Source organism: Rhinolophus ferrumequinum, chromosome 25, assembly GCF_004115265.2.
Source record: "Rhinolophus ferrumequinum isolate MPI-CBG mRhiFer1 chromosome 25, mRhiFer1_v1.p, whole genome shotgun sequence".
Taxonomy (NCBI): domain Eukaryota; kingdom Metazoa; phylum Chordata; class Mammalia; order Chiroptera; family Rhinolophidae; genus Rhinolophus; species Rhinolophus ferrumequinum.
This window is the reverse complement of record NC_046308.1, coordinates 18,696,669-18,724,276: the sequence shown is the minus strand read 5'-3', so window position 1 is coordinate 18,724,276 and position 27,608 is coordinate 18,696,669. Positions and strand designations below refer to the sequence as shown.

At 47.5% G+C, this 27,608-nt stretch overlaps 1 protein-coding gene across 3 annotated transcripts in view; it reads right to left on the bottom strand.

Moving 5' to 3' along the window:
• Window positions 1-27,608, bottom strand: part of EMID1 (EMI domain containing 1) — a 44,799-nt gene that overhangs the window by 10,845 nt on the left and 6,346 nt on the right. For all 3 annotated transcript variants that reach the window (XR_004422121.1, XM_033098364.1, XM_033098365.1), the window contains exons 2-14: window positions 26,670-26,783; window positions 26,073-26,176; window positions 18,035-18,118; window positions 16,876-16,937; window positions 15,279-15,399; window positions 14,956-15,006; window positions 14,791-14,880; window positions 13,861-14,007; window positions 12,738-12,827; window positions 12,541-12,593; window positions 12,069-12,131; window positions 11,930-11,974; window positions 116-160 (exon numbers count right to left, since the gene is read on the bottom strand). Coding sequence is in view for 2 of the 3 variants with exons in the window: in XM_033098364.1 (XP_032954255.1) it covers window positions 116-160; window positions 11,930-11,974; window positions 12,069-12,131; window positions 12,541-12,593; window positions 12,738-12,827; window positions 13,861-14,007; window positions 14,791-14,880; window positions 14,956-15,006; window positions 15,279-15,399; window positions 16,876-16,937; window positions 18,035-18,118; window positions 26,073-26,176; window positions 26,670-26,783 (1,069 nt within the window). In the remaining variant the exon portion in view is untranslated. The remainder of the gene's footprint in view (window positions 1-115; window positions 161-11,929; window positions 11,975-12,068; window positions 12,132-12,540; window positions 12,594-12,737; window positions 12,828-13,860; window positions 14,008-14,790; window positions 14,881-14,955; window positions 15,007-15,278; window positions 15,400-16,875; window positions 16,938-18,034; window positions 18,119-26,072; window positions 26,177-26,669; window positions 26,784-27,608) is intronic.

Here is a 27,608-nt window from a genome sequence, read left to right as displayed (position 1 = left end):
CTGGGAGACCAGGTTGCAATAGGGATTTGGCTGGGGTGCCCCCACTCCAAAATAATCTCCTGAGTGCCCAGGGCAGGAGGGAACAGCGGGAGGTCGGTGCTGGGCTGGAGCTTACCCAGTGGCTCTTCTCACCACGGTCTCCTTTGGGGCCAGGTTCTCCCTGCAAGGAGAGATAGGTAGAAGCAATGAGAGAGGGAAGGAGAGATGGAGGGAGGGAGGGCAGGAGGGAGAGACAGAGAAATATTGAGAGAAGCTGAGAGACTGAGAGAAGAAGAGACAGAGAGTAGCTTGTAATAGACTAACACTAGATAAAATGCAAAACACAACTGTTTGAAGGCAATGGAAAGTGATAAAGAGCAGCCAGAAACTGGAGGATATTGGATCTTTGAAAGAAGGTGTAACTACACTGGGTAAAATCCATATACTTATAGCTTTTCCTCTGAGGGTACACCCTAGACCCCTCAGCCCAGCAAACAGCTCAAAGAGAAAGCTTTAGTTTTATTGGGGCCTGAGGAGTCAGAGGATGGAGTCAAGACTTCCAAAGAAGGAGGAAATTGAGGGGAACTACTAAAAAGTAGAGAGCCAAGGTAGGGGAGTGAATCTGAATAACTATTCCCCATTAATCCTTGGATGGTCCATGAACTGTCCATCCTAAAGTCACAAAGCTGAGTTCAACCCACATCCTAGACCAAAAATCAATACTCTTCAGAGGAAGATAACAGAATCCTTCACTATATAACAGAGTCTCTTCACTATCTTATCTACATTGTCCAGCATGCAATGAAAAATTTTTAGACATATGAAAAAACAGGAAAATGTGACCCATACTCAAGAGAAAAATCAGTCAGTAGAAACAGATCCATAACCAACCCAGATGTTGAAATTAGCAGACATGGATTTTAAAACATCTATGATAAATATGTTAAAGAATCTAGTGGAATTCATATAATGGTTAACGAGATGGGCAATTTGAGGAGATGTGAAAATTGTAAGAAAAAGAATCCTGATGTGAAAATTGTTAAAAATATGGAAATCCTAGAAATGAAAATGATAATATTTAAAATAAAAAAATCATTAGCTGGGATTAACAGAAGATTGGCCATAACAGAAGAAATCAATTAACATGAAGACAGGTCAATGCACTAATTCAAACTGAAGCACAGAGAAAAGATTTTCAAAAAAAATTTACAGAGCCTCAGGGACTCATGGGAGAGTATTGAGTGTAACTGAAATCCCAGAAGGAGAGAAGAGAGCTCAGGAACAGAAAAAGAAATTTCTGAAGAAATGTTAACCAAATCTTTTTCCCTCAAATTTGATTTAAAAACAAAACAAAACAAAACAAAATTTCTGGCCCAGCATATAAAGAGCTTAGAAGTCACCATGGTGTCCTAACAACAAGTAAAAAGCTGAACAAACTGAAAAATCAACAGCTCTTAGATCCATCAAAGAAATGAGGTTATAGGGCGAGCCACTGACCCCCAAATGGCAGACAGACAGGCAGAATTTACTGGAGCAGAAATCTCCCTGGGAATCAGTGCCACGTAAGAAATCCTAAACTTAACTGACAAATTGCTGGGGCTCAGTGTGGACAACTCTGAAAGTTAAAAATTCCAGGAGGACCCAGTTGTGGGCAGAGGTGGATGAGCCCCCCACACTTTTGTGAGTTTTACATCTAGGAGCTATACCAGGTCCTTACAGTGAATTTCAGAGAAAAATCCCCTTGCACTTTCTGTAGGGGGAAGGGGAAAGAAGCCATCTTGAGATATGCCAGAGCTTTCTCTTCTTCTTAACAAGGCCTGCCCTCAGGAGAAATTATTAGGTCAGTGCAAAAGTAATTGTGGTTTGACAGGTTAAAAATAACTGCAAAAACCACAATTACTTTTGCACCAACTTGATATTTTATCACATCCTATCCTGCTCAGGTCTTATCAGAGCCTAATTGACCGAGGGATAGGGAAATACCCAACTCTAATCTGCTCTAGCCTTCCACATGGGGGCAGGGGTATATCCCAACTCCAGCCCCTTCTAGCCATTTTGTCCCACTAAAGGGGAAAAACAAAACAAAACTAAGAAGCACTGGCAAAGTTCACAGTCCAGGGGCACAGGGTCACCAAAAAACTGAGACTTAATCATAGGACGATCGACTGCTACCTCTGACCCCAACACCTTACCACTACATTACAAAAGGCCTCTTTACTGCTGTTCCTCTCTCCCAGTACATCATGTTTTTCAACAAAAAATTACAAAGCATACTAAGAGGCAAAAAATCCAGTTTAAACAGACTGAACAAATATAAGAACCAGAGTCAGATATGGCATGAATGTTTGAATTATCAGAAAAGAAATAAAAAAAAAACCCCAAAACTATGATTAATATGCTAAGGGCTTTAATAGAAAAAATAGACAACATACTAGAACAGATAGATAATGTAAGCAGAAAGATGGAAATCTGAAGACAGAATAAAAAAAAATACTAGAGGGACCAGCCCAGTGGCTCAGGCGGTTGGAGCTCTGTGCTCCTAATGCTGAAGGCTGCCAGTTCGATTCCCACATGGGCCAGTGGGCTCTCAACCACAAGGTTGCCGGTTCAACTCCTCGACTCCCACAAGGGATGGTGGGCTGCAGCCCTGCAACTAACAACGGCAACTGGACCTGAAGCTGAACTGCGCCCTCCACAACTAAGACTGAAAGGACAACAACTTGACTTTGAAAAAATCCTGGAAGTACACACTGTTCCCCAATAAAGTCCTGTTCCCCTTCCCCCCAAAAATAAAATCTTAAAAAAAAAAACACACTAGAATTCAGTTGAAGGTCCTCTTCATATGGTCAGGTATCTCAGGGCAATCATTCTTCCCAAGGCTCGTAAGAAATACTCCAAACCTAGAAAAGGCCCTTCTTTCTGGTATCAGAAGCTATGGTCCAGAAACTCAAATCCAAAAGAATTTCAGCCATTTATCTCCCAGATCATCCCCTCCCTGAATCTTCCCCGAGCAGCAAAAAATAATGAAAACACTACCTACAGTCACACGTCCTTCAGTTTCCTGGCCAAGATTTCATATTCCTTTAAAGATACTTTTGAAGGAGGAAGTGACAGGGGAGGGGCACATGGAAACTTGAAAGGTACTGATAGGGGGCGGCCAGATGGCTCAGTTGGTTAGAGCGCAAACTCTTAACAATGGAGTTGCTGGTTTGATTCCCACATGGGCCAGTGAGCTGCACCCTCCACAACTAGATTGAAAGACAACTACTTGGAGCTGATGGGCCCTGGAGAAATACAGTGTTCCCCAATATTCCCCAATAAAATTTATAAAAAAAAAAGAAAGAAAGGTACTGATAGATTCTATGCCTTAAGCTTGGTGTTGGGCACATGGGCATATGAGGCATATGATTCCATATTATTATTTAAAATTTTCAGGTTAAAAATACTTTGCATGTATATTTTAAAAAATACTAGGAATCAAAAAGATTGTAACAGAATGAAAAATGCCTTTGAAGGGCTTATTAGTAGATTGGTCATGGCTGAAGAAAGAATCTCTGAGCTTGAGAATATGACAACAGATACTTCCAAAATTGAAAAGCAAGGAGAAAAAAAAGACTGAAAAAAAAAAAGAACAGAATATTCAAGAGCTGTGGGATGACTACAAAAGGTATAACATACTACATGTAATGGGAAGACCAGAGAAGAAAGAAAGGAATAGAAGTGATATGTAAGGCAATAACGACTGAGAATTTTCCCCAAATTAACGTCAGACACCAAACCACAAGTCCAGGAAGCTCAGAGAACACCAAGCAGCATAAATCTCTAAAACCAACTCAACAAACAACACCCCCCCATCCATACACCAACATGTAGGCATATCATATTCAAACTTCCGAAAATCAAAGATAAAGAAGAATCTTAAAAGAATCTAGAGGAGGGGAAAGAATGCCTTACCTAGAGGAGCAAAGCTAAGAATTACATCCAACTTTTCCTCAGGAACTATTCAAGCAAGAAAAGAGTGGAGTGAAACATTTTAAGTATTGAAAGAATAAAACCACCAACCTGGAATTGTGTGCCCTGAGAAATTATCTTTTAAAAGTAAAGGAGAAAAATAAATAAATAAATAAAAGTAAAGGAGAAAAGATTTTCTCAGACAAACAACAATCGAGGAAATTTTTTGCCAGTAGACCTGCTTTGCAAGAAATGTTAAAAGAACTTCTTCAGAGAGAAGGGAAAGATAGGTCAGAAACTTGGATCTATATAAAGAAAGGAAGAGCATCAGAGAAGGAATAAGTGAAGGTAAAATAAAAACTTTCATTTTTCTTATTCTTAATTGATCTAACAGATAACAGTTTGTTCAAAAGAAGAATACCAGCAATGTATTCGATTATGTATGCTTATATGTATATATATATGTACCGGGGGTGCCAAAAATATGTATACACGTGACTTGTTTTCATCTTTTGTTATTGGTATATATTGAGTATTACAATTTTAATACAGTTTTTCTTTTTTAAAACGTGTATACATTTTTTTGGCATCCTCTATATATACATATATTTACATATGCTTATGTATGAGTAAAATGAATGACAGCAATGATACAAAGAACGGAAGGGAAGAATTGGGAACACTTTGTTATTGTACTGTACTTGCACTACTCATGAAGCAGTATTGTGTTATTTGAAAGTAGACTTGGATTAGTTGTAAATTTATATTGCAAACTCTAGGGAAACCACACAAAAAGTGGAGAAAAAAAGTATAATTGATATGCTATGAAAGGAGAGAAAATGGAATCATATGAAATGATCAATTAAAACAACAAAAGGCAAAATAAAGTGTGGAGGGCAAAACGAGGAAAAAAGCACAAGAGTAACAAATAGAAAACAGCAGTAACAAATATGGTAGATATTAATCCAACTACATCAATAATCACTTTAAACATCAATGGTCTACAACATCAATTAAAAGACAGGATTGTCAGAGTGGATTAAAAAAAAAAACAAGACCTAACTATATCTGCTCTACAAGAAACCACTTTAAATATAAAGACACATATATTAAAAGCAAACAGATAAACCATTTTAACACTAATCAAAAGAAAGTGGGAGTAGCTATATTAATTTCAGACAGAGCAGACTTCAGAGCAAGGAAAGTTTCCAAGGACAAAGAGGAACAATATATAATGATAAAGGAAGGGATCAATACTCCACAAAGGCATAATAATCCTTAACATGAATGTGCCTTACAAAAGAGAATCAAAATACATGAGATCAAAACTGATAGAACTGCAAGGAGAAATCGATAAATCCACTATTAGGTAGAGACTTTAACACCATCTGTCAGAAATGGAACAGATTCAGCAGGCAGAAAATCAGTAAGGACATAGTTGAACTCAATAATACCATCAATCAACTAGATAGAATTGACATCTATGGACTATTTCACCCAATATTAGCAAATACCATTCTTTTCAAGCTCACATGGAACATTCACCAAGATAGACCACATTTTGGGCCATAAAATATACTTCAACAAATTTAAAATAATAGAAATCATACAGTGTTTGTTCTCAGACCACAATGGAATTAAACTAGACATCAATAACAGAATGATAACTGGAAAATCCCAAAACATTGGAGATTAAAACAACACATTTCTAAATAACACAGGGGTCAAAGAAATCTTAAGTGAAATTTAAAAATATTTTAAGCTAAACGAAAATAAAATTACAACATCAAAATTTGTGGGATGCAGTGAAAGCAGTGCTTAGAGATAAATATGTAGCGTTGGATGCATAATTAGAAAGGAAGAAAGATCTAAAACCAATAATCCAAGCTTCACCTTAGGCAAGTAAAAAAAGAACAAATTAAACCCAAAGGAAGCAAAAGAAAAGAAATAATACACATTAGAGCAGAAATCGATGACATTGTAAACAGGAAATCAATAGAGAAAAATCAACAAAACTAAAAGCTAATTCTTTGAAAATATTAATAAAATTTATAAGCCCCTAGCTAGGATAATTAAGAAAAAAAGAGAAAAGACATAAATTACTACATCAGAAATGAAAGAGGGTACATCATTAGATTTCCCTGGATCTTAAAAGAATAATAAAGGAATATTATGAAAAACTCTGGTCACAAATTTGATAACCTAGATGAAATAGACCAATTCCTTGAAAGACACAATCAGCCAAAACTCACACAAGAAGAACTAGACAATCTGAATAGGCCTATATCTATTAAAGAAATTGGATCAATAATTAATAACCTTTCAAAACAGAGAACACCAGGCCAAGATGAGTTCTCTGTTGAATTGTACCAAATGTTTAAGAAAAAAATCACAGCAATTCTCTAAAATCTCTTTCAGAGGACAGAAGCAGAGGGAATACTTTCTGACTCATTCTGACGCCAACATTACCCTAAGACCAAAACTAGACAAAGGCATTCAAAAAAAGAAAACTACAGACCAACATCTCTCATGAACACATATGTAAAAATCTTCAACAAAATATTAGTGAATCAAATCCAACAATGTATAAAAAGAGTTATATATCATGACCAAGTGGGATTTACTGCAGGTATGCAAGGCTGGTTCAACATTTGAAAATCAATTAATGAAATCAGTCACCTCAACAGGCTAAAGAAAAAAGATCACATGATCATAATAATAGATGCAGAAAAAGCATTTGACAAAATCCAATAACACCCATTCATGATAAAAAGTCAGTAAACTAGGAATAGAGGGGGAACTTCCTTAACTTGATAAAGAACATCCACAAAAAATATACTCCTAACATCATACTTAATGATAAGAAACTAAAAGCTTTACTGCTAAAATTAGGGACAAGGTAAGCATGTCCCCTCTCACCAATGTTTTTCACCATCATACTGGAAGTCCTAGCTAATGCAATAAGACAAGAAAGGGAAACAAAAAGTATACAGAAAGAAATAAAATTGTCTTTGTTTGCTGGTAGCATGGTCATCTATATAGAAAATCTGTAAGCATCGACAAAGAAATTCTTGGAACTAATAAACAACTGTAACAAGGTTGTAGGATACAAAGTCAATCACTGTCCTATATACCATCAATGAACAAGTTTGAAGTTTGAATTTGAAATTAAAAACACATTACCATTTATATTAGCAATCCCCAAAATGAAATACTTAGGTATAAATCTGACAAAATAGGTACAAGATCTATACAAAACTCGGATGAAAGAGATAAAAGAACCAAACAAATGGAGAGATATTCCATGTTCATGGATAGGAAGGCTCAACATTGTCAAGATGTCAGTTTTCCCAACTTGATCTACAGGTTCAATACAATCCCAATTAAAATCCCAACAAGTTATTTTGTGGATATTCACAAACTAATTGTAAAGTTTATACGGAGAGGCAAAAGACCGAGAATAGTAAACTCAATATTAAAGAAAAACAAAGTCAGATGACTGACATTACTCAACTTTAAGACTTACTAGAAAGCTACAGTAATCAAGACAGTGTGGTATTGGCAAAAGAATAAACAAATAGATCAACGGAACAGAACAGACAGTCCAGAAATAGACCCATATAAATACAGTCAACTAATCAAATGAGCAAAGGCAATACTATGGAGCAAAGACAGTCTTTTCCACGAATGATGCCGGAACAACTGGACACCTACATGCAAAAATGAATCTAGACACAGACCTTACATCCTTTACAAAATGTAACTCAAAATAGATCGCAGACCTAAATGTAAAACACAAAACTATAAAACTCCTAAAACAAAATATAGGAGGAAACCTAGATGATTTTATGTATGGCAATGGTGTTTTTAGATATAACACCAAAGGCATGATCCATGAAAGGAATCATTGATAAGCTGGAGTTTATTAAAATTATAAACTTCTGCTTTGCAAAAGACAATACTGAGAGAATGAGAAGATAGTCACAGACTGGGAGAAAATATTTGCAAAAGACACATCTGATAGAGAACTATTATCCAAAATATACAAATACCTCTTAAAATGCAACAATAAGAAAACAACCTAATTAAAAAAAGCTTTTGCACAGCAATGAAAACCATCAACAAACTGAAAAGGCAACCTATGGAATGGGAGAAAATACTTGCAAACCACATATCCAATAATGGGTTAATATCTAAAATATGTAAGGAAGTCATACAACTCAATAGCAAAAAAATCCCCAAATATCCTATTTAAAAATGAGCAAAGGACCTGAATAGACATTTTTCCAAAGAAGACATACAAATGGCTTATAGGTATATGAAAAGATGCTCAACATCTCTAATTATCAGGGAATACAAATCAAACCCATAATGAGAAATCGCCTTACCACAGCTGTTAGGATATCTACTATCAAAAAGACAAGGGATAGCAAATGTTGGTGAGGACATGGAGCAAAGGGAACCCTTTACACTTAGTGGGATTATAAACTGGTACAGTCATTATGGAAAACAATAGGGAGGTTCCTCAAAAAATGAAAAATAAGAACCACCATATGATCCAGCAATCCCACTTCTGGGTATATATCTAAAGAAAATAAAATCACTATCTTTAAGAGATATCTGTATTCCCATTTTTATTGCAGCATTATTTACAACAATCAAGGATGGAAACAACCTAAGCATCCATTGATGAATAAAGAAAATACACCATATATATATTATACATATATATACATGTATACATATATACATGTATATATATATATATAAATATAAATGTATTAGAAATTTCAAGAAAGGAAAAAACTGTATTAAAATTACGCTGATGGTAACCACTTTGAGCACCTCTTGTAATTGCAGAAGTCAAATGTGACTTGTATTCATCTTTCGTTATCAGTATATATTGAGTATTACAATTTTAATACAGTTTTCCTTTCTTAAAATGTGTGCACATTTTTTTTGGCACCGTGTGTGTGTGTGTGTGTGTGTGTGTGTGTGTGTGTGCTGGTCAGGATGTGGAATAACAGGAACTCTCATTTGTAACTGGCGGAAATGCAAAACAGTATGTTACTGTGGAAAATAGTTTGGCCATTTCTTACAAAACTAAACATACTCTTACCATATGATCTAGCAATCACACTCATCAGTATTTACCTAAATAAACTGAAAATGTATGTGCACACAAAAACCTGCACATGGATCTTTATAGCAGCTTTATTCATAATTGCCAAAACTTGGAAGCAACCAAGATGTCCTTCAGTAGGTGAATGGATAAATAAGCTGTACTACATACGATGAAGTATCATTCGGAACTAAAAAGAAATGAGCTATCAAGCCATGAAAAGACACGGAGGAAACTGAAATGCATATTACTAAGTGAAAGCAGCCAATCTAAAAAGCCTACATACTGTATGATTCCAAGTATATGACATTCTGGAATAGGCAAAACTATAGAGACAGTAAAAAGATTAGTGGTTGTCAGGGGCTAGAGGGGAGGAAGGGATGATTGGGCAGAGCACGGATTATTTTTTAGGGCAGTGAAACTATTCTGTATGATGGTGGACACATGCCATTATACATCTGTCAACAGCCATAGAAAGTACAATACCAAGAGTGAACCCTAATGTAAACTATGGATGGTGGATGATAATGACATGTCAATGTGGGTTCATCAACTGTACCAAAGGTACCACTCTGGTAGGGGATGTTGATAGTTGTGGGGGGGTGGGAAAAGATATGCATGTGTGGGGACAGGGAATTATCTGAACTGTCCACTCAATTTTGCTATGAACCCAGCAAATTAATTACATTTAATTTATTATTTTTAAATGAATTTTTAATTTTATATTTATATTTAAATTTTTTATTTTATTTTTAAATTTAATTTTTTCATTAATGAAACAAAACAACCAATAAAAACAAAAACCCCAGCAACCTTACAGATCCAGAAATCTCAGAGAACCCAAAACAGGATAAATACAAAGAAAATCACATCCAACCACATCATGATCAAGCTGTTGAAAACCAAGAGTAAAGAGAAAAATCTTAAAAGCCAAAGAAAAAAGACATATTATATACAGGGGAACAACAATAAGAATGACTGCCAACTTCTCGTGAGAAATTATAATGGTCTATGTAAGCCAGAAGACCATGGAACAACATCATTTAAGTGCTAAAAGGGAAACTGCCAACCTATCATTTTATATCCAGTGAAAATATCTTCCAAAAATTAAGGTAAGGGCGGCCAGTTGGCTCAGTTGGTTAGAGTGCAGTGCTCATAACACCAAGGTCACCAGTTCGATTCCCACATGGGCCAGTGAGCTGTCCCCTCCACCACTACTGTGTTTCCCCGAAAATAAGACCTAGACGGACCATCAGCTCTAATGCATCTTTTGGAGCAAAAATTAATATGAGACCTGGTCTTACATTATGTAAGATCCAGTATTATATTATATTATATTATATTATATTATATTATATTATATTATATTATATTATATTATATTATATTATATTATATTGACCCAGTCTTATAGTATATTATATAAGATCCGGTCTTATAGTAAAATAAGAGTGGGTCTTATATTAATTTTTGCCAAAAGACGCAGTAGAGCTGATGGTCCAGCTAGGTCTTATTTTCGGGGAAAAAACAGTAGGTTGAAAACAACAGCTTAACTTGGAGCTGAGCTGCTGGTGGGTGTCCGGCTGGCTCAGTTGGTTAGAGCACAGCGCTCATAACACCAACGTCACTGGTTCAATTCCCACATGGGCCAGTGAGCTGCTCCCTTCACAACTAGATTGAAAACAATGACTTGACTTGGAGCTGATGGGTCCTGGAAAAACACATTGTTACCCAATAAAATTAAAAGAAAATTAAGGTAAAGTGAGACAGTTTTAGATAAACAAAAGCAGTGAGGATTTGTTGTCCGCAGACCCACACTACAAGAAAGACTAAAGGATATTCTTTAGGCTGAAGAGAAATGATACCAGAGGAAAGTATAAAGAAATGATAAATATATCAATAGACATAAGACTATTTTTCTTTCTTAACTTTTTAAAAAGTCAACTGACTGTTTAAAGCAGTAACACCAATATGCTGTGGGGTTTGTAACAAATGCAGTAGTAAAATATATGACAGCTATAGTACAGGGACAGAGGGAGATGAATTATACAGTTGTAATGTTCCTACATGAAATGGTATAATATTAATTCAAGTAAATTGTGATCAGCCATGGAGACATGTTGCTTTTCTTAGATCAACCATAAAAAAAATAACAGTAAGAGGTATAGCTGAAAAGTCATTAGCAGAGATAAAACAGAATTGTAAACAATGCTCAACCCAAAAGGAGGAAGGAAAAAAAGGAGGGGAAAGAAATAAAGAAGAGATTGGTGTAAATAGATCACAAATAGCAAGATGGTTGACTTAAACGGAATCATATCAATAATTACACATATCATTAAATGTAAACTCAACATCAGACTGTTTAAAAAAAAGCAAGACTCAAATATGGGTTGTTTACAAGAGATGCACTTTAAACAGAACAACGCAGACAGGCTGAAAGGAAAAGGACTGGAAAAGATACACCATGCAAACAGCATAAGAAAGCTGCCATGACTATTTTAATATAAAACAAAGTATCTGTATAATTTAAGACAAGGAGGATTACTATAGAGGAAGATACTCATTTTACAAAGATAAAAGGACCAAGAAGACAATAAAATCCTGAATGAAACAAAAATTGACCCAACTAAAAGGAGAAATAGACAAATCTACAATCACAGTTCGGGAGATGGGGAAAGAGAAATACAGAGTCAGAGTTAGAGATATAGAGAAAAAGAGAGGGAAAGAGAACCGGGTGCAGAGACACAGAGCAAGGGAGATGGAGCATGCCCTCGACCAGACGGAGAGGGGCTCTGGCCACAGGGCGTGGAGTCAGAGCAGCGGTTTCTGCCAGTGGGATCCTGGAGCAGGTGCTGCAGGGTGGGTGGCATCACTCACCCGCTGCCCCATGGAGCCTTGGGGGCCGGGCTCCCCACGAAGTCCCTGTGTGGGAGGGAGGAAAGGAATGGAGTTAGCTATGGGGCAGGCTCCCAAGACTTGCCAGAATCCCCCACCTGGGGGCCGCTTCAGTACTCACTCTCTCGCCCTTCTCTCCTGGGTTGCCGGAGATTCCTTTGGGTCCAGTGGGGCCTGGGGGTCCCTGAGCAACAAGACAGGGCCTCAACCTCGTGCTTGGGCAGGGTAGAATGGGCAGGGACTTGGGGGGCAGAAGGGTCGGGGAGGGAGCGCCAGCTTGGCTGGGCCTTCCAGGCCCTTCACCACATACCCAATGCCTGGCATATAGCTCAGTGTTCAGAGCTGTGGCCCTGGACTCAGACAGTGCCCACCTTGTTCTGCAAGTTACTATGTGCTAGCCATAGCCCTAGGGCAAGAATCTCTGCCTTTCTTGGTTCTTGTGACACGGATTGAATGAGATTTATAGAAAGTAGCTTGCATATTAAGTGCTCCATACGTGCTTGAACAAAGGAAAGAAAGGATGAATGGATAATGGGTGGATGGATGGACAGTGGGAGTACTGTCTGAGTGGGAGTACTTGCAGGAATACTCACCATATGTCCAGGATTCCCAGGGATGCCCATGGGACCAGGAGGTCCAGGGGGACCTGGAAAAAGACAGGATGTCCTCAGGACCGAAACAGAGGACAATGCCAGGAAGTCCACGATCAGCTCCCTTCTGATAGTCACAGCCCTAACCCCTCTGCCATCCCTCAACCCCACCCCTTATCCCAGACCTGGAATCAACTTACCCATGGGCCCTGGGGGACCTGGGGGCCCAGCTGGTCCCTGGGGCCATTGGCTGTTGGTCTCAGTGAAGGTGTTAAACAGAAATGGGTCCCCTGGGGGAAAAAAGATGGAGAATGGGCAGGGAAAGGCTGGGCTGGGCAGGGTTGAGTGAAGTGGGGGTGGTCAGTCTTCACCTGCCACCTCTGCCAAGCCAGCTTTGACTGACCTCTGGGACAGCCTGCAGCATGGCTGGGGCCACTGGGCACCTGCTCCAAGGGTGGGGAATTAGGAAAATGTTGGCCATACAGGACCAGGTGGCAGGAGACCAGGGTTCTAAGCCTGCTGTAGTCTAGCTGGTGACATCCAGTAAGATTCTCCACCTCACTGAGCCTGTAATGCCACATGTCAAATGGGAATAATAACGAAAACTACCATATATTGACTACGCACTTTGGGCCATGCTTCTGGGCATGAATGTCACAGAGCTCTGGTAGGCTAGCACAGTCACTATCCCCACTGTACAGATGAGGAAACCGAGGCTCTGAGAGGGAGAACGAATGGTGAGATGGAATGAACAGGGGAATGAATGAATGTTGCCTGGTCATGCACCAAAGGTATCAGCCAGATGGGGTTGAACACGGCAGTCCAAGCTCTGCCCTCTGGCAGTACACATGTACGTCAGGCGGGGGAAGAGGCGAAGGGCACACAAGGGCCCAGCTAGGCAGAGCGCGCCAGAGCCTCTCTGAGCACAGGGGCATGGCTGTGGCCTTGGGAGCTCTGGGCTCACTCCCTGCTGCTGGGCCTTGAGCTTCCTTGTGCTCTGAGGGCTGGATCCTGGCCAGCTCCACGCCTTGGTGGGAGGGCCTGAGGATGGGTGGTTCCGAGCACAGGCTCTGGAGGCCACCTGGGTTTGAAGCCGGCCCCCAATGCCCTGGCTGTGTGATTTCCTCTCTCTGGCCCTTAGTTTACCTCATCAGTGAACAGAGGAGAACAACAGCACCCACTGGAGGATTAGGGGACACTGGCTAACCAAGGGCAAGCCTGCTATACAGAAGGTGCCTGGTAGACAGCAGCAGCCCCGTGGTGATGGTTATGCCAGCCTCTCCCCACCTCTACCTGGATCTGCTGTAAACCCAAGGGACTCACCATGCTGGGAGATCCGGGCATGGGGTGGTCCAACAGGGGCTGGGGGTCCAGGGGGGCCAGGAGGCCCTGGTGAGCCCGGAGGGCCCCTCTCTCCAGGGTTACCCACAGCTCCATCCTGGCCAGGATTCCCTGGGGGGCCCTGTGGACCTGCAACAGAACCAGGGGGGTTTGTGGGTATGCAGGAGGCAGAGAGGCTCAGGGTGGCCGCCGGGGGCAGGACAAGACAGCCTGGGACAGCAGGTACGAGAGGGCAGATCCTGGCACTTACTTCCCTAACAGTCTATTGGCAGGAAGAACATAGTCCTCCTCTGGAGGCTTTGGACAATGGACACTTGGTACACAGTCGGCGCTTACCAAATGTTGATTTCTAGAACGTTCTCTCCCTTCTAGGCTTTTGCACAAGCTGTTGCGTCTATCAGTTCTCCATTTGCTATGCACGGTGTATACTTCAGGTCATTCTTTAGGCCTCACCTAAGATGTCACCCCACTGGGAAGCCCTCCCCACCCCCCACCACAACCAGGCTGGGTCTGGGCTTCCTTCCTTGGGGCTCCCATACCTGCAACGTCTCCCATAAGAACCCTGGTCATATTGGGTAGGTACTGCTGTTTCTCTTCTGCCTGAGCCCACCCTCCCACCAGTCTGGGAGCTCCAGGAGGGCAGGGACTGGTCTGACCCCACCCCAAGGCCCAATTCACAGCCTGTTGGGAGTAAGTGCCTAGGGAATATGGGCTGAGTGAATGTAAAAGAGGATTTGGGGGAGCCCTGGTGTGAGTGTGGCACCCTTGGAAGGGTGGTGAGCTGACAGAAGCGAGTAGAAAGGGCCCAGACCACCTCTGGCTATGTCAGGGTCGGGGAAGGCAGGCCCCGGTGTGGGTCCACCTGGGAGGCTGGCCAGGGAAGCTGGAGAGGGCAGTGCTGTGGGCACTCACCTGGTGGGCCTCTCATCCCTGTTGGGCCCTGGCTACCAGTATCTCCCTTGGGGCCAATGGGCCCAGGAGGCCCCCGGGTACCAACTCGATCTGGGGGAGAAATGTCATTAGCTCTGGCCTTGCTCTTACCCCAACCCTGGCCCTGACCCCCCAGCCAGTACCTACCATCTCGAGGGAGCAGGGGGGCCCTCATATTTTCTCTGGATCCCGGTAGCCCTGGAGTTGGTGGAGAGGCAGAGATGTGTGTCATCCTGAGTCCCTGCACCCAGTTCCACCAGGGGGACGTGGGCAGTGTCTGCTGAGGCTGCTGCCTCTCAGGACTCCAGTGCTCAGGGACCCCTGGAGACCATTCCCTGAGGCCCACTGGTGAGCTGGGGCCCACAAGCGGGTCAAGTGGGAATCAGCAGCGGGGGTGGGGGGGAGGGGAGTGGCATCTCATTTTCCAGTTCATTCCCACCAGGGCGTGTGCTCCCCACTGACCCACTCACCTTGGAGGCCTCCATCCCCAGGGCTGCCCTGGGCAGCTGGGGAGCCCCAGAGTGGGGCGAGGTCCTCGGGGACCGCTGGGGTCGGGGGCACTGCCCGCTCGGTGACCGTCAACACCGCCATCTGTGGAGGAAGAGGAAGAGAGAAGGGATGGGTACCAGGGTCTCACCAGGGACAGGCCAGCCGAAGGGCCCCAGGATTAGGGGCAGGAGGCCCAGGAGCCAGTGAAGCCCACCTTGGCCCAGAACTTCATCAGAAGCCATTGTGGTTTTCAAACTGCACAATTCATCACATTCATCGTAGAAAAGTCATTACACACCACCACCACTGCCACTCAGGTTGAGTTCTGTGACCCGGCCGTGTGGTTTTTCCCTATCGTACCTGCATAAATAATGTGAAACTTCTCTTGGACTGTTAAAGCACGACGGCTGGAAGGATTTTTGGAGGGAAGTTTGGGAGGGTCTGACATGAAATAGCCTGAGGTGTATACAAAAACACTTTGGATGCAGTGTCGGGGAGACTCTGAAAGGTTGGTAGCGCCCCGAGCCGCTGACTGAGGATTAAAGAGAGGCCAGAATGCCCACTGGGGGTGGGAAATTCGTGTGGGTCTGTCCAGAGAAAAGCTGAAACTCTCGGAAAGATCTGAGAACCATACCCCGGATCTAGGACTGAGCTGCCCTCATGCCAGATTCTTCTCGGAGGGAGTTTGGGGAACAGTGTGGGGTTCCTAGGGCTCCCACGCCTCATAACTGGGGTTCTAACACATTCTGTTCAGAAGCTTGGTTTTGCCAGTTGATACGTCAGGGGCATCTTTTCAGGTTAGAAAATGGAGGTGTTGTTCACAGCTGTCTAGTATTCCATTGAGCCATCCTCCCTAATTATGCAATCACCTTTTCTGTTGTCTGGTTTTCAAATTTCCTTATTAATACTTAACACTTTGGTAAACATCTTTGCAACTAATCTTAAGACAAATTTCCAGAGGAGAGAATGATGGCGGAAAGGATATGCAGACAAAGTCTACGTGTGTTTAGAAAATCTGACAGAAAAGATGCTTAAATGTTGACAGTCGCTCTCTCTGAGGGAACAGGTGACTGCTGGGAATGGTTTTCTGGTAGGTTTTCCACAGTTCTGAGATTCTTGTGTCTCTGAATTTAGAATGTCTTCGTTTTTAATTGTTAAAAACTTTTTATCTTGAAATAATTTGAGAAGTGCAATAGATATTTTGCTTTTGAAACTAGGAAGATAGTATTATGGGAGAGGAAGGATAAAAGGTGAAGGTGACAGAGGAAGGAGGGACCCAGCCAAGAGCTCTGGGGGGTCTCTATGAATATTTGGCTGGGATGGGGATGGGGGGCAAGGGGGAGCTTCACGGGCCTCCTGGAAGAGCAGGCCAGCTATCTGACTATGAGCAGGCTTCCTGGGGAGGGGCACTCTGCAGAGGCCAAAAAAGCTGGATGGAAACTGAAGGGAGGGTGGTGAGTGCCTGGCAGGGAAGTTAGCTGCCTGAACACGGGTGTTGTGGGACCGCTGAGCAGGTTGGGCAGGGGGTGCAGGAAGGGGGTGGAGAGGCTAGGAGCAAAGAGGCAGCCGCTCACCCACCTTGGCCTCCAGCACCTTCAGGCGCTCCGTCAGCTCCGACACTTTGCTGCAATTGAGACAACCTGTGGGAGGGAGGAGGCTGGGGCTGGGGCCAGGGATCCCAGGTTCCCCTGGAGTCCCTGAGCACCTGGGAGCGGGAAGGAGGGAGCGGACAAACATCTGATCATCCCAACCCACGAGATAGCCCAGTGCAAGGAAGGGGCTACAGAGAACAACTTATCCAGGATGGACCACGCCCTGTGGGTTTCTCCCACCGCAGGACCGGGGATCCAACTCCTGCAGCCTCTGCGAACAAAATAACTCCTTTCCGGGAAGCCAGGGCAGGAAATCCTGTTGCTTCCTACCTGGATGAGTCTGGCCTGGGCTTGCTGGCTTTGGGGACCAACACATTGTAGTCTGGAGTGAGCTGGCCTCAGAGTTGCCACCCTCTGACCCTCCCTCCAGACCACGGTGCAGCCCTGTGCCTCCAGCCTCCGTGGCGATACTTCTTAGTTATTCATAACACTTCCGGCAGGTTTTGGAGCCTCCTGGCTGCCGGGTACCGCTGAGCACTTTACAAGCCCGACTCTCTAGTCCTTACCAATATCCTGTGTTTTAGGACAAGCGTCACCCCCATTCCCACCTGAGGACACTGAGCTCAGAGCAATGGTGGATGAGTGTGTAACAGGCACAAAGCCTGGGGTTGAGTCCCAGCGCTGCCCCTTCCTGGCTGTGGGGCCTCAGGCAGGGCAAGTCCTCTCTCTGACCCTCAGCTTCCTCCTCTTTAAAATGGGGACAGTGATGCCTTCCAGGGGGGTAGGGACACAGCTGTGAGGATTAAACAAGTTGGCGATGCAGAGCACCTGGCATGGTGCTTGCACATTGAAGACGCTCAGAAAAGCATAGTTTAAATAAAAAGAGGAAACTGGGGGCTTGGACCTGCGTCTGCAAGAGTCTGGGGGTCAAGGGTCTCTGGGTGCTGGGGCCCAGGCCAGACTCTCCTCTGGGGCCCTTCCTCACCCCCCAAAGTTTTCTTTCCAGTGTGGGCAAGGGCAGGGTTCTCTTCCTGACCCTCTACTGCTGGATCCAGATGGCTTTTAGGGCACTCCCCACTTTGCCCATGCCCCCTGCAGACTTTCCCTAGCCCAGAGGGACCCCAAGCAGCTGCCCCAGGACCCACCTGAGAAGGCTGTGGGCCGAAGCGCCATCCGCCGCATGGCACTGCCCGACCAGCCAGGCTCCACGACGCCAGAGGAGCCTGCAACTAAGGGAGAGTGGGGATGAGAGCCTGCCGGCCTGCGTGTTTGGTCAGAGCCCCCGCCCCGCCCCTCCTACCTCAGCAGGGATCCCTACTGTGTTTCCCCGAAATAAGACCTAGCCAGACCATCAGCTCTAATGTGTCTTTTGGAGCAAAAATTAACATAAGACCCAATCTTATACGACTGGGTAATATAATATAATATAATACCGGGTCTTATATTAATTTTTACTCCAAAAGACGCATTAGAGCTGATAGGCCGGCTAGGTCTAATTTTCGGGGAAACACGATATTCCCATTAATGGAGAGGGAGACAGAGGACCAGAGAGGTGGGACAGTTTACCTGGGCCACACAGCATAAACTGGGCTGAGCTGGAACAAGGCTGCAAACCTGATGGGCTGGGGAGAGGGGCTGACAATGGGTAGGGGCCATGGGTGAGGCTGGGGGCTTCCCCAACAACCCCAGCAAGCTGCGTGTGTTAAGAGCTTAGAGATAACAGATGCAAGGTTGGGTCCCAGCCCTGCCATTTGCTGAGCTGTGTGACTTGTGCTCTCTGGTTCTATTTTTCCCATCTGTAAAATGAGGTCATAGGGCCACTATATCTCCCAGGCTGGTTTAAGGCCTGAGGACAGCGATGTGTGCAAAAAGCCCACTGAGAACACACAGGGCCTTGCACACAATAGGCACTCAATAATGGCAGTTGCGACGTTGCTGTCCATCCTCTCCCTGCCCCACTTGGTAAGAAGATGCTGAAGTGTATCCAGCCAAGGTTTTAAATGAAAACCAGAGGGAGCCTGGCTGCCTGTGAGGGCAAGGGGGGCCTGTTCCAGGAGCCCACCCCCAACACCACCCCTATGAGGAACAGGCTGCCTGGCTGGTCTGGTTTTGGGGGCCTGGGTTTCTCCACAGCTGGAGGGATGGGCTGGATAAACCAGGGTCAGGGGGCACAGCTGGAGGTGCTCTGGAGCCAGCAGTGGCAACTGCCCCACTCTGCCCCCTGGGCCTGCCTTTTAAGGCCACAAAGTGTTGTCTGGGGGGAGAAAAGACCCAAATAAGGTGCGGGTCTGGCAGCTTGAGCCAGGCTGTGGGTTGGTGCAGGGAGTGAGAGACGCCGGGAACTCAAACCAGACTGGTCCCTCTGGCCAGCCCCCAGCAGGGACGCTGTCAGACTCTGCTCTAGGCCCCACCATGGGCGTGTGCAGGCTGGGCCTGCATCCCCAGCATACCTTCCTCGGGCACCTGTGACTCAGCCCGGCTCAGGGGGTAAATCTCTCCCAGGACAGAGGAAGGTGGGTTAGCAGCACAGGACTGGGCAGAGGTTGGGGGCTCTATGGTTGGGGGTGGTATGCCACTGTGAGCCGTGCCCAGTGCTATGTGCTTTACAAAGTTCCGCTCGGTCCTACTGGGCCCGGCACATTCTAAGCACTTCACATGTACAGTCTGAACCCTCAAAACCCTATGAGGGGGTGCCAGTATCACCTCCACTTTACATGGGGAAACAGGCACAGAGAAGCTTGGTATTACCACTCCTCGGTCCCCAATGCTCAGGTAAATGGATGAGTGAATATGAGTATTTCACCTTGGGGTAAAACGAGGCAGAGAGGTGAAGTGATGGGCCCTCGGTCGTCCACCTAAAGGCTGGAGCCTAGATTCGAACCCAGGTTAGTATAACTCCAGGGCCCAACCTCCTCTCTCCTGGGTCACCTGGCACCTTGAGTCAGCCTCCAAGCCCCACCGGGAGGCCTGGTGCCAGCAAGAATGCTAGTTTCTGAGAATAATGGCCCCGCCAAGCCCTCTTCATCCTCTTTGCTTCCAGGTAAAGAAGTAAAAGGCCATACTCTTATTCTTTTCAGGAAGTTAACCAAAAGCAGCAGCCAATCCTCCAAGCCTGTAAGGGTGGATTTTTCTCTGGAAGAAGCTTTGGCAGAGCACCGGCCCTGCCTGCCCTCCCTACTACTCTGCCATCATTTCCCTTTTTTCTCCATGGCACTTTCTGCCCTCTAACATGTCATTTACTGTGCCAGATCTCCAGCCTCCTGCTGATCACCTGCCCCCCTGGCTAGAACATGCACCCACCAAAGCCGGGACCTCCTCTTTCCTGTGTCTGGCCTGGAAAAGGGCCCGGCGTGCAGTAGGGCCTCAGTGGCCTGGATAAACCTTTTGTTGATGAATGCATGAATCACTGGCTGAAAATGAATTTAAAGCAAACATACAAAATAAAAGACAAATAATGGGACGGCAGACATAACTCTCTTGTAAATGAATTTAAATGTTCTCATGTCACCTAGGGTGTCCTCGAGTTATTAATTCATGAACTTGTGGTTGAATATTTTTTTTCAACTAATTTGCTTCTGGACATTTCGCTGGAAGCCAGAGAGGACCAGAAAAACTAATGAAAACATGGCCTGACCAGCAGTGCAGATGTAACTGGCTCAAAGGAACTGTAAGTTAAAATTTAAAAAAAAAAAGAAGAAAAGAAAGAAGAAAGTTTAAAGAAATAAAACTATCAAGAAGACTAGAAAATATTGGCTCTGGATTCAGGACTCACAAAAATTAGCCCCTAAACTCCCCCAAATTCTGATAGACAGAAATACTTTAAGGGATGAACCAGGTTATAAAATAGCCCTATAGCACACAGTAGGGGAAAAGCCATGGGTTGAGGGGGAGGTCTCCTGCAGGACAAAACTGTCACATCCCTCCTACTGGTGTTGGGCTAGGGTCCCTGGAGCAGGTCGCAATGGGTTGAGAGTCCCCCTCACCCTGGCCTGGTGGTCCGTCCTGAAGGGCCTCTTCCCAGCCCCAGCCATACCCTCCCAGGGACTCCAAGCTGATCCCAGAACCACAAACCCCAGATCCACTCTGGGAGCCTGACTTCAGGCCACTTCCCACCACCTGGGAGGTCCCCACCAGCACGCCCCCACACACACACACATATACCCAGCCTCCCCACGACCCTCCCCACAGCTGCTGCTCCCATGTCACCTCTTCCAGGAAGCCTTCCTGGACAGACCAGGGCACAAAGCCCCCACTTGATGCTCTTATCACTCCCTGTCTTGATCTCCACAAGGCCAGTGCCATCTGCAGTTTCTAGCCCTGTGCCCCCCATAAACAGCTGCCTTCTCTGCCCAGTGCCAGGACTGAGATAAGAAGCTTCTATGCTCCTTTTCATTGGATCCTCATGAGATCACTGAGGCCCACAGAGAAGAGACTGTTTGTTCACACAGTAGGACTAGGGAAGCTGGGCTTCAAACCCTGCCCTAAGCTAGGAACAGGGATGTGAGAAATTGGGGGGTGTGTGCCTGTGGGCTCCATCTCTGACTTTCTCTCCCAGTAGAGAGGCTTCCATGTTCACAAGCCACCCCCAAGTCAGCTGGGTCCAGTAACCACAGGCCACAGGGGTATAGCCTCTCCAGCTCCAGCCCAGGTCTCTCTCTCAGGGAATTTACTTTGCAAATGTAAATATTTGCTGCTGTTGGCCTGAGCCAGGGATTGGGGTCAGGGCTGGGGCTGGGAGCTCCAAGAACTCTCCAGCAAGCGTCTGGGAAACTTCAGTCTGCGACTGGCCTGGCCTCTTCTTTGGTAAAAAGAGGTTCCCATTCATTTCTTGTGCATCCACTTTATGCCAGGTCCATGCCAGGTACTGGAGACACAGGGTAGTGATGTCCAGTGTGGGGGCGGTCACCATAGTCAGGTCGGAGCTCCAAGGTCACAGGCAGAGGGAGCAACCACTACCCAGGCGATGGGGTGGGAGAAAGGGCCAGTGTGGGCCGGGGGTAAAATGGAGAGGGCAAGGCTGGGGCACATCGCTGGGGCATCTGGGAGGGCGAAGAGGGGAGCTGCCTGGCTGGGGGTGGAGGATGCACTGAACAGGAGGTGGGAGGTGGGGCTTCTGGGGTCACCCAGACAGGAGTGGAGTGGATGGTAGCAGATGCGGGCCGATTCCTACAGTGTTTAGCCCTCGGGACTCTGAATCGGCAGAGTAAAGCACAGGTGTCGCACGTGATTAGGGTTTGAAAGACGTGTGTGAGAAGGGCCTGGCTCTGGATGGGAGGAGACCAAGGGCCCAAGAAGGGCCCAGGCTGGAACCTCCAGTCTGTTCTTAAGCTTTTCTGCTGTGTGACCTTGGGCAAACTTTTTTGCTCTCTGGTTCCCCATCATGGAAGAAAGGCTGTGGGGACCCACAGATGGGGAAGGGATGTGTGTGCTGAGGACAGTAGGACAGTGAGAGAGACACAGAAGCAGCCTGGCTCCCAGGGGGCCCCATGGAGGAGGAGGGCAAGGGAGACCCTATTCCTCTTTCTGTCTGGGAGAGGCTAGAGCTGAGATTGGCTTCTGCCAGCTTCCTGGTGCCCCAAATGTTGGAACATACCCCTGGAAGTCCTCAGCCAGCGCTGCTGCAGAGCAAAGACCCTGGCTCCATATCATACTGGGCGTTTTATTCAGCTGTGACCCTAAGAAAGGCATTCCTCTCTCCCAGCCTCAGTTTCCACATCTGGACCTTCTGTACCGTGACATGATGGCACGAGGCAGGTGAGTACAAGTCACAGTGCCTGGCACAGAGGATGGTGGGAACGTTTCTTCTCCTTGTCATTATTCCTGCAGAAGAGTCTGAGGCAAGGGGATGCTGCAGACCTCAGGTCAGAGCCCTGGGAGAATCCTGGCCATAATGCTTCTTGCAGTGTGACCTTGTGTGAGACCCACACCCTCTCTGAGCCTCACTGTCATTGTCTGAACAGTGGGGCTGATAGGCGAGAGACCTGCCTGCAGAGAGCCCCCGCAGGCAAGGTGACATGGTGGCCACAGCAGCCCTGTTCTCAGCAAAGCTCACCAGCCCAGGCCACTCAGCGGGTCAGGACCAGCCCACATGATACACTTTGGCTTTGGCTCTTCCTTGCCCATAGTTTTGGGGGGTGGAGGAGCAGGCAGCCAGTTGAGAGCCTCAACCAGGCTCTCTCCCGCCATCTAGCCCCACTTCCCAAAGCCTGGAGCCCCTGATGGATCCATGGTTAGGCAGGTCCCAATCCTGGCTTTCATGTGCTGAGTGGCCCCAGGCCAGCCCCTTCACTCTCTGAGCCTCAGTTTCCCCATCTGTAAAACTAAGGCCATGGGTTGTCATAAACCTCAGAGACCATCCTCACTCATCACAGAGTGAATGTTTTCATTACGCAGAGGGGAAAACCAGGGCTAAGAGCCTTGGAGTCCATGGCCTCACAAAGGTCAGGTCTGGAGACTCAAGGCCTGTTTGCTGAGCAGCTGACTGAGAAGTGGGGTCTCAGAAGTGGGAGGCAGGGCAGTTCTTGAGAGCCACCACAGAACCCCCAGCACAGGGGCCGAAGAAGAGAGAAGACATTTACGGAGCATCTACTATGAGCAAGCTGTAAGTCTGGTCCTCATAATAAGGTATGAGGTGGGCACTTTTCAATCTCGGGTAACTTCCAGATAGAGATAAGGTTCAGAGAGGTAAAGTAACTTGCCCCAGGTCACACAGCAGAGTGCAACTGATCCAGGGCTGGATTTTGGAATGGTGGGTGTTCACTGTCCTCCTTCAGCTCACCACAGGCTGCTCTGAGTCCTGTCGCCCCTGGTGACGCAGCTCTATGGCCCCAGGGTCATGTCACAGCACTGGGCAGACCATGAGGGCGGTCACCAGCAGGGGAAACAGCTGGGGGAGCCTGCCTGAACCTGGCTGTGAGAGGAAGGGCAGGGCCCAGGATGGGCTAGCAATGTCCCCATGCTTCCCCACCCCCATTCCCAGGGCTCCAGCAGAACAGTTTTCCAGAATATCCAGGCCAGGGCATCCCTTTACTCAGCTCTGACCCTGTGGGTGGGTGGGAGAGGCCCTTCCTGTCCCATCAGTCATCATGCAGTGCCCACCATGGGCTACCATACCACCTGCAGGTCTTTACTGCTTCGTTTCATTCTCACAACATCCCTGGCAGGCAGGCTCTACTATCCTGCCCATTTCACAGGTGAGGACACTGAGGCTCAGGACGGGGTGCCCCAGGCTGCTGCAAGAGTACACAGCAGCGTGGTGCTCTCTAGAGAAGGCTCCCTCCCTCTGAGTGGGCATGAGACAAGTGCTGCTTGAATTGCAGCTTCCCCGCCCCCTAGCCCTGTGCCCTTGCACCAGGACTTACACAATGCACAGGAAGTCCCCCAGCCCAAGGCCACACAGCTGGTGTATGGTACAGCTGGCCTGGCCCATGAAGCCCTGGATAACCCCGTCCCTGGCCTGGAACCTGAAGGCCCTGAAGAGGGAGCTGGCAGACATTGGCGTTGGCCTGGGCCATCTTGCACCCCTGCCTCTCCATTGGCAGAGCTCCCAGCCCTTACTCTGGCTCCCAGATGCATGGCCTTGAGCTGTTGGACTCCAGGGCATAGGTATTGCTCCCACCTGTCTGCCCTCACCTGCTCTATGATGGCCCTGCAGACCCGGGAAGGTCTGTCCTTGGGAGAGGAGCCAGGGACAGAGTAGCCTTTGTCTGAGCACGCCCTGCCTGGGCTCAGGCGCTCTAGGCCAGGTGACCCCCACACCCTGAGATTTGTCTCCTCCCCACCACCAGCTCCTCTGTGGCCTCCTTGGCAGCAGTTCCTCCTGGTTGGCTCTCCTCCTGGCCCCCAGGGTCCTGCCTTCCCCTCTTCCTCCCAGCAGGGACAGGAGGGTGCTGTACCTGGCTCCCCTTCATGCCTGCCTCTCCCAGCTTCCCACACTGGCCTTGGTGGCTGCCTCTCTGTACAGAACCTCTGCTGGGCGTTGGGCTGCTTCCTTCTCCCTGGCTACCCCACTCCTCCCCAGCTCCACTCGGGACTCCCCCACCCCTCCTCGGAACCTGTCAGGCCTTCTCCCTGCTCTACTTTCTGGTAAGCCCTGCCCCCCACCCCATGTGACTCTGGGCATGTGACTCCACTTCTCTGGGCCTCTGTTGCCCCCTCTGTGAACCGCGGCTGTTGTGGGGTCCCAGGGAGGTGAAGCACGTAAATCTTTCAAGAAGCACCTAGGAATGGCGACTTGTGTTAGCATCACGTTTCCTTGATTTCAGAGGCCGTGTTTCACACGTTCCTTGATTCAGATGCTTGTGTTTCTGGCATCAGAGTATGTCTTGCGGTGATGACATTAACACGCTGCTTTGGGGCCCTGAATGCCTCCTTCTGTTGAGGTTCTCACACACCTGGGTCTCGGGCTGGTTCTAGCTGAGCCCAATCTCTTTGGGCCATTCTTGGGAACACAGCCCGTGGTGCTTAAAAACCTTTCTCTCACTGGGTTCCGCCCGGCTGCCAAGGTGGGTGCAGCCTGGACCACTTAGCAGAGAGATAGGGAGGCCCGGGCTGCTTCCTCTGTGCCCCTGCTGGGTGCTCACCCCTGAGCCACCCCATGGCACACAGAAAAGGGGGAGGGGGAAGCGGGTCCCTCTGCCTGGGATGCACTCTATACACCGGACACCCAGTTGAGTCCTCCCATCCCTGAGGACCTGGGGGGAGCCAGGCAGACTGGGGTTCCAATCCTGACTGCCACTTAGGAGCTGTGTGTCCACTACCTTCCTGAGCCTGTTTCGTCACCTGTAGGAAGGGTACAACCATCCCCACCTTGCTGACCCACTGAACTAAGTGGAGCCCTGCTTCCATGTGCTGTCTGTTACTATATCCCTTATAAATGTCTGGATCAGCTTTCCCCAAGTGTAGAGGAAAGGCTTGGGACGGTGTGACTTAAGATGTGAGCTACACAGCATGTAGGAAATTTCTCCAGGGGTCCGAGAGTCTCTCGTTGAGGCAGGGGGCCAACACCCAGGAAACAACAGGTGCCAACTGTGTCCGAGCTGTGCCTTGCGGGCAGCTCTATGCAGGGTACCCCAGTGTGCATGGCATTGTACACTGCGGTACCTATCGACTAAGCAACAGTTTACAGCTCCCTCCCACACACCCTTGGGGAAGCACCTGGCCCACACCTGGGGGCAGTCCTACCTTCCTCGCAGCTAGCCCCCGAGTGCCCGGGGCAGCACCTCCACTCTCGGGCGGTCACTGTCTTGTACATCACTTTGTATGTGGGTCTCACCACGGTTCTGTAGCTGAAAGAGTGCCCAGGTGGCCTGGCTCAGACAGGGTCCTCTGCTGTTTCTCCCACTGTCCGTGGGGACAAACCCAGAGCCCCCAGGGTCCTCTGCCGCCTCTGGGCCCCTTTGGAGCCTCTCTCCTCCTACATTCTAGGATTCAGCTCTTTTACTCCTTCCCAACCTTCCAGCTGTGGGGATCTGCATACCAGCTAGACAAGAAGCCCTTGCAAGCTGGGCCAGCCTATCCCTAGCAGTGAATGCTTGCTGAGAGAAGGCATGTGGGTGAATGGTGGGACCCCTCCCCCAGGAAGTCCTCCAGGGTACCCCAAGAGTACAAGGAGAGGTGCTGAGAATGGACATAGGGCCAACGCTCCCTTTGCTCCACCCACCCCGGGGTCCTAGCCTTCCTGGGCACTCCCAATGCCCTCCCACCACCACCAGGCCTTTGCCCATGTTGTGCCTCCCCCTGGAATGCCATCAGCTCTTTCTCTACCACAGGCTCACTCACCTGTTCCCGGGGCAGCTCATGGGCCAGGGGCAATTCTGCAGCACTCGCTGAAGGTAGGTGCCATTCTGCACGTGGCACGAGATGGTGCGGGTCACCACGTATGAGCACCAGTTCCTGAAACAGACCCCCAGAGAGGAAGCTGAGGTGCCATGTGTAGTCCCCTGCCCAAGACGCTGGGAGGACAAGTGAGAAGGTCTGTGTTCTCTCCAGGAGCCCTGAGTCTCCAGGCAGAGACCCCTGAGCTCTCAGAGTCCTTTGGGCCCCAGTGGGAGTTTCTGTGCTTCGGTGGCTAAGGAGTTAATTCCACAGCCCTAGAGGAGGTGGCTGTGCTGGCGGCTCAGCTCTGGTCCAGCTCTGGCTCTCGGGAGATCTTGGGGAATGAGCTTTAGGGGGCAAGATGGGAAGAGGGCATCTCTGAAGGGCCTCTCCCTTCTCAACCCAACCTGTCCAGGCTTTCACTGCATCCTGCCTCCCACCTGGACAACAGCAGTGGTTCCTCCATTTTGCCCGTGTCTCTCCCCAGAGGGAGTACCATAAAATGGAAACCTGGCTGTGTCCCTCCCTTGCTTACCCCATTCACCCTGAGTTCTTGAGATCTCCTGTGCCCACGTCTGCTGTAGATTTCATACCTCCAGGCTTTTGCTCATGCTAGGCCCACTGCCCGGAGTAGTCTTCCCTCACTTCACTCTGCACTGCCAAAGCTTGGCTGTGCTGTCACCTCTCCCCTTGACCCTCCCTACTCCCATCTCCATCTGTCACAGAACTGATGGTTCCCTGCCCTGGATCGCGTAGCACTTTGTCTACCTGTCACGTGGAATTCAGCTAGTGATTAATGTCGGCCCCGCCCCTCTCCTGGCATTCAAGAGGAAATGCCCTGTCTCACCTATTCTTGGGTCCCGGCTGTTACACAGCGTCCCAAGCATGGACGACTGACTTCAA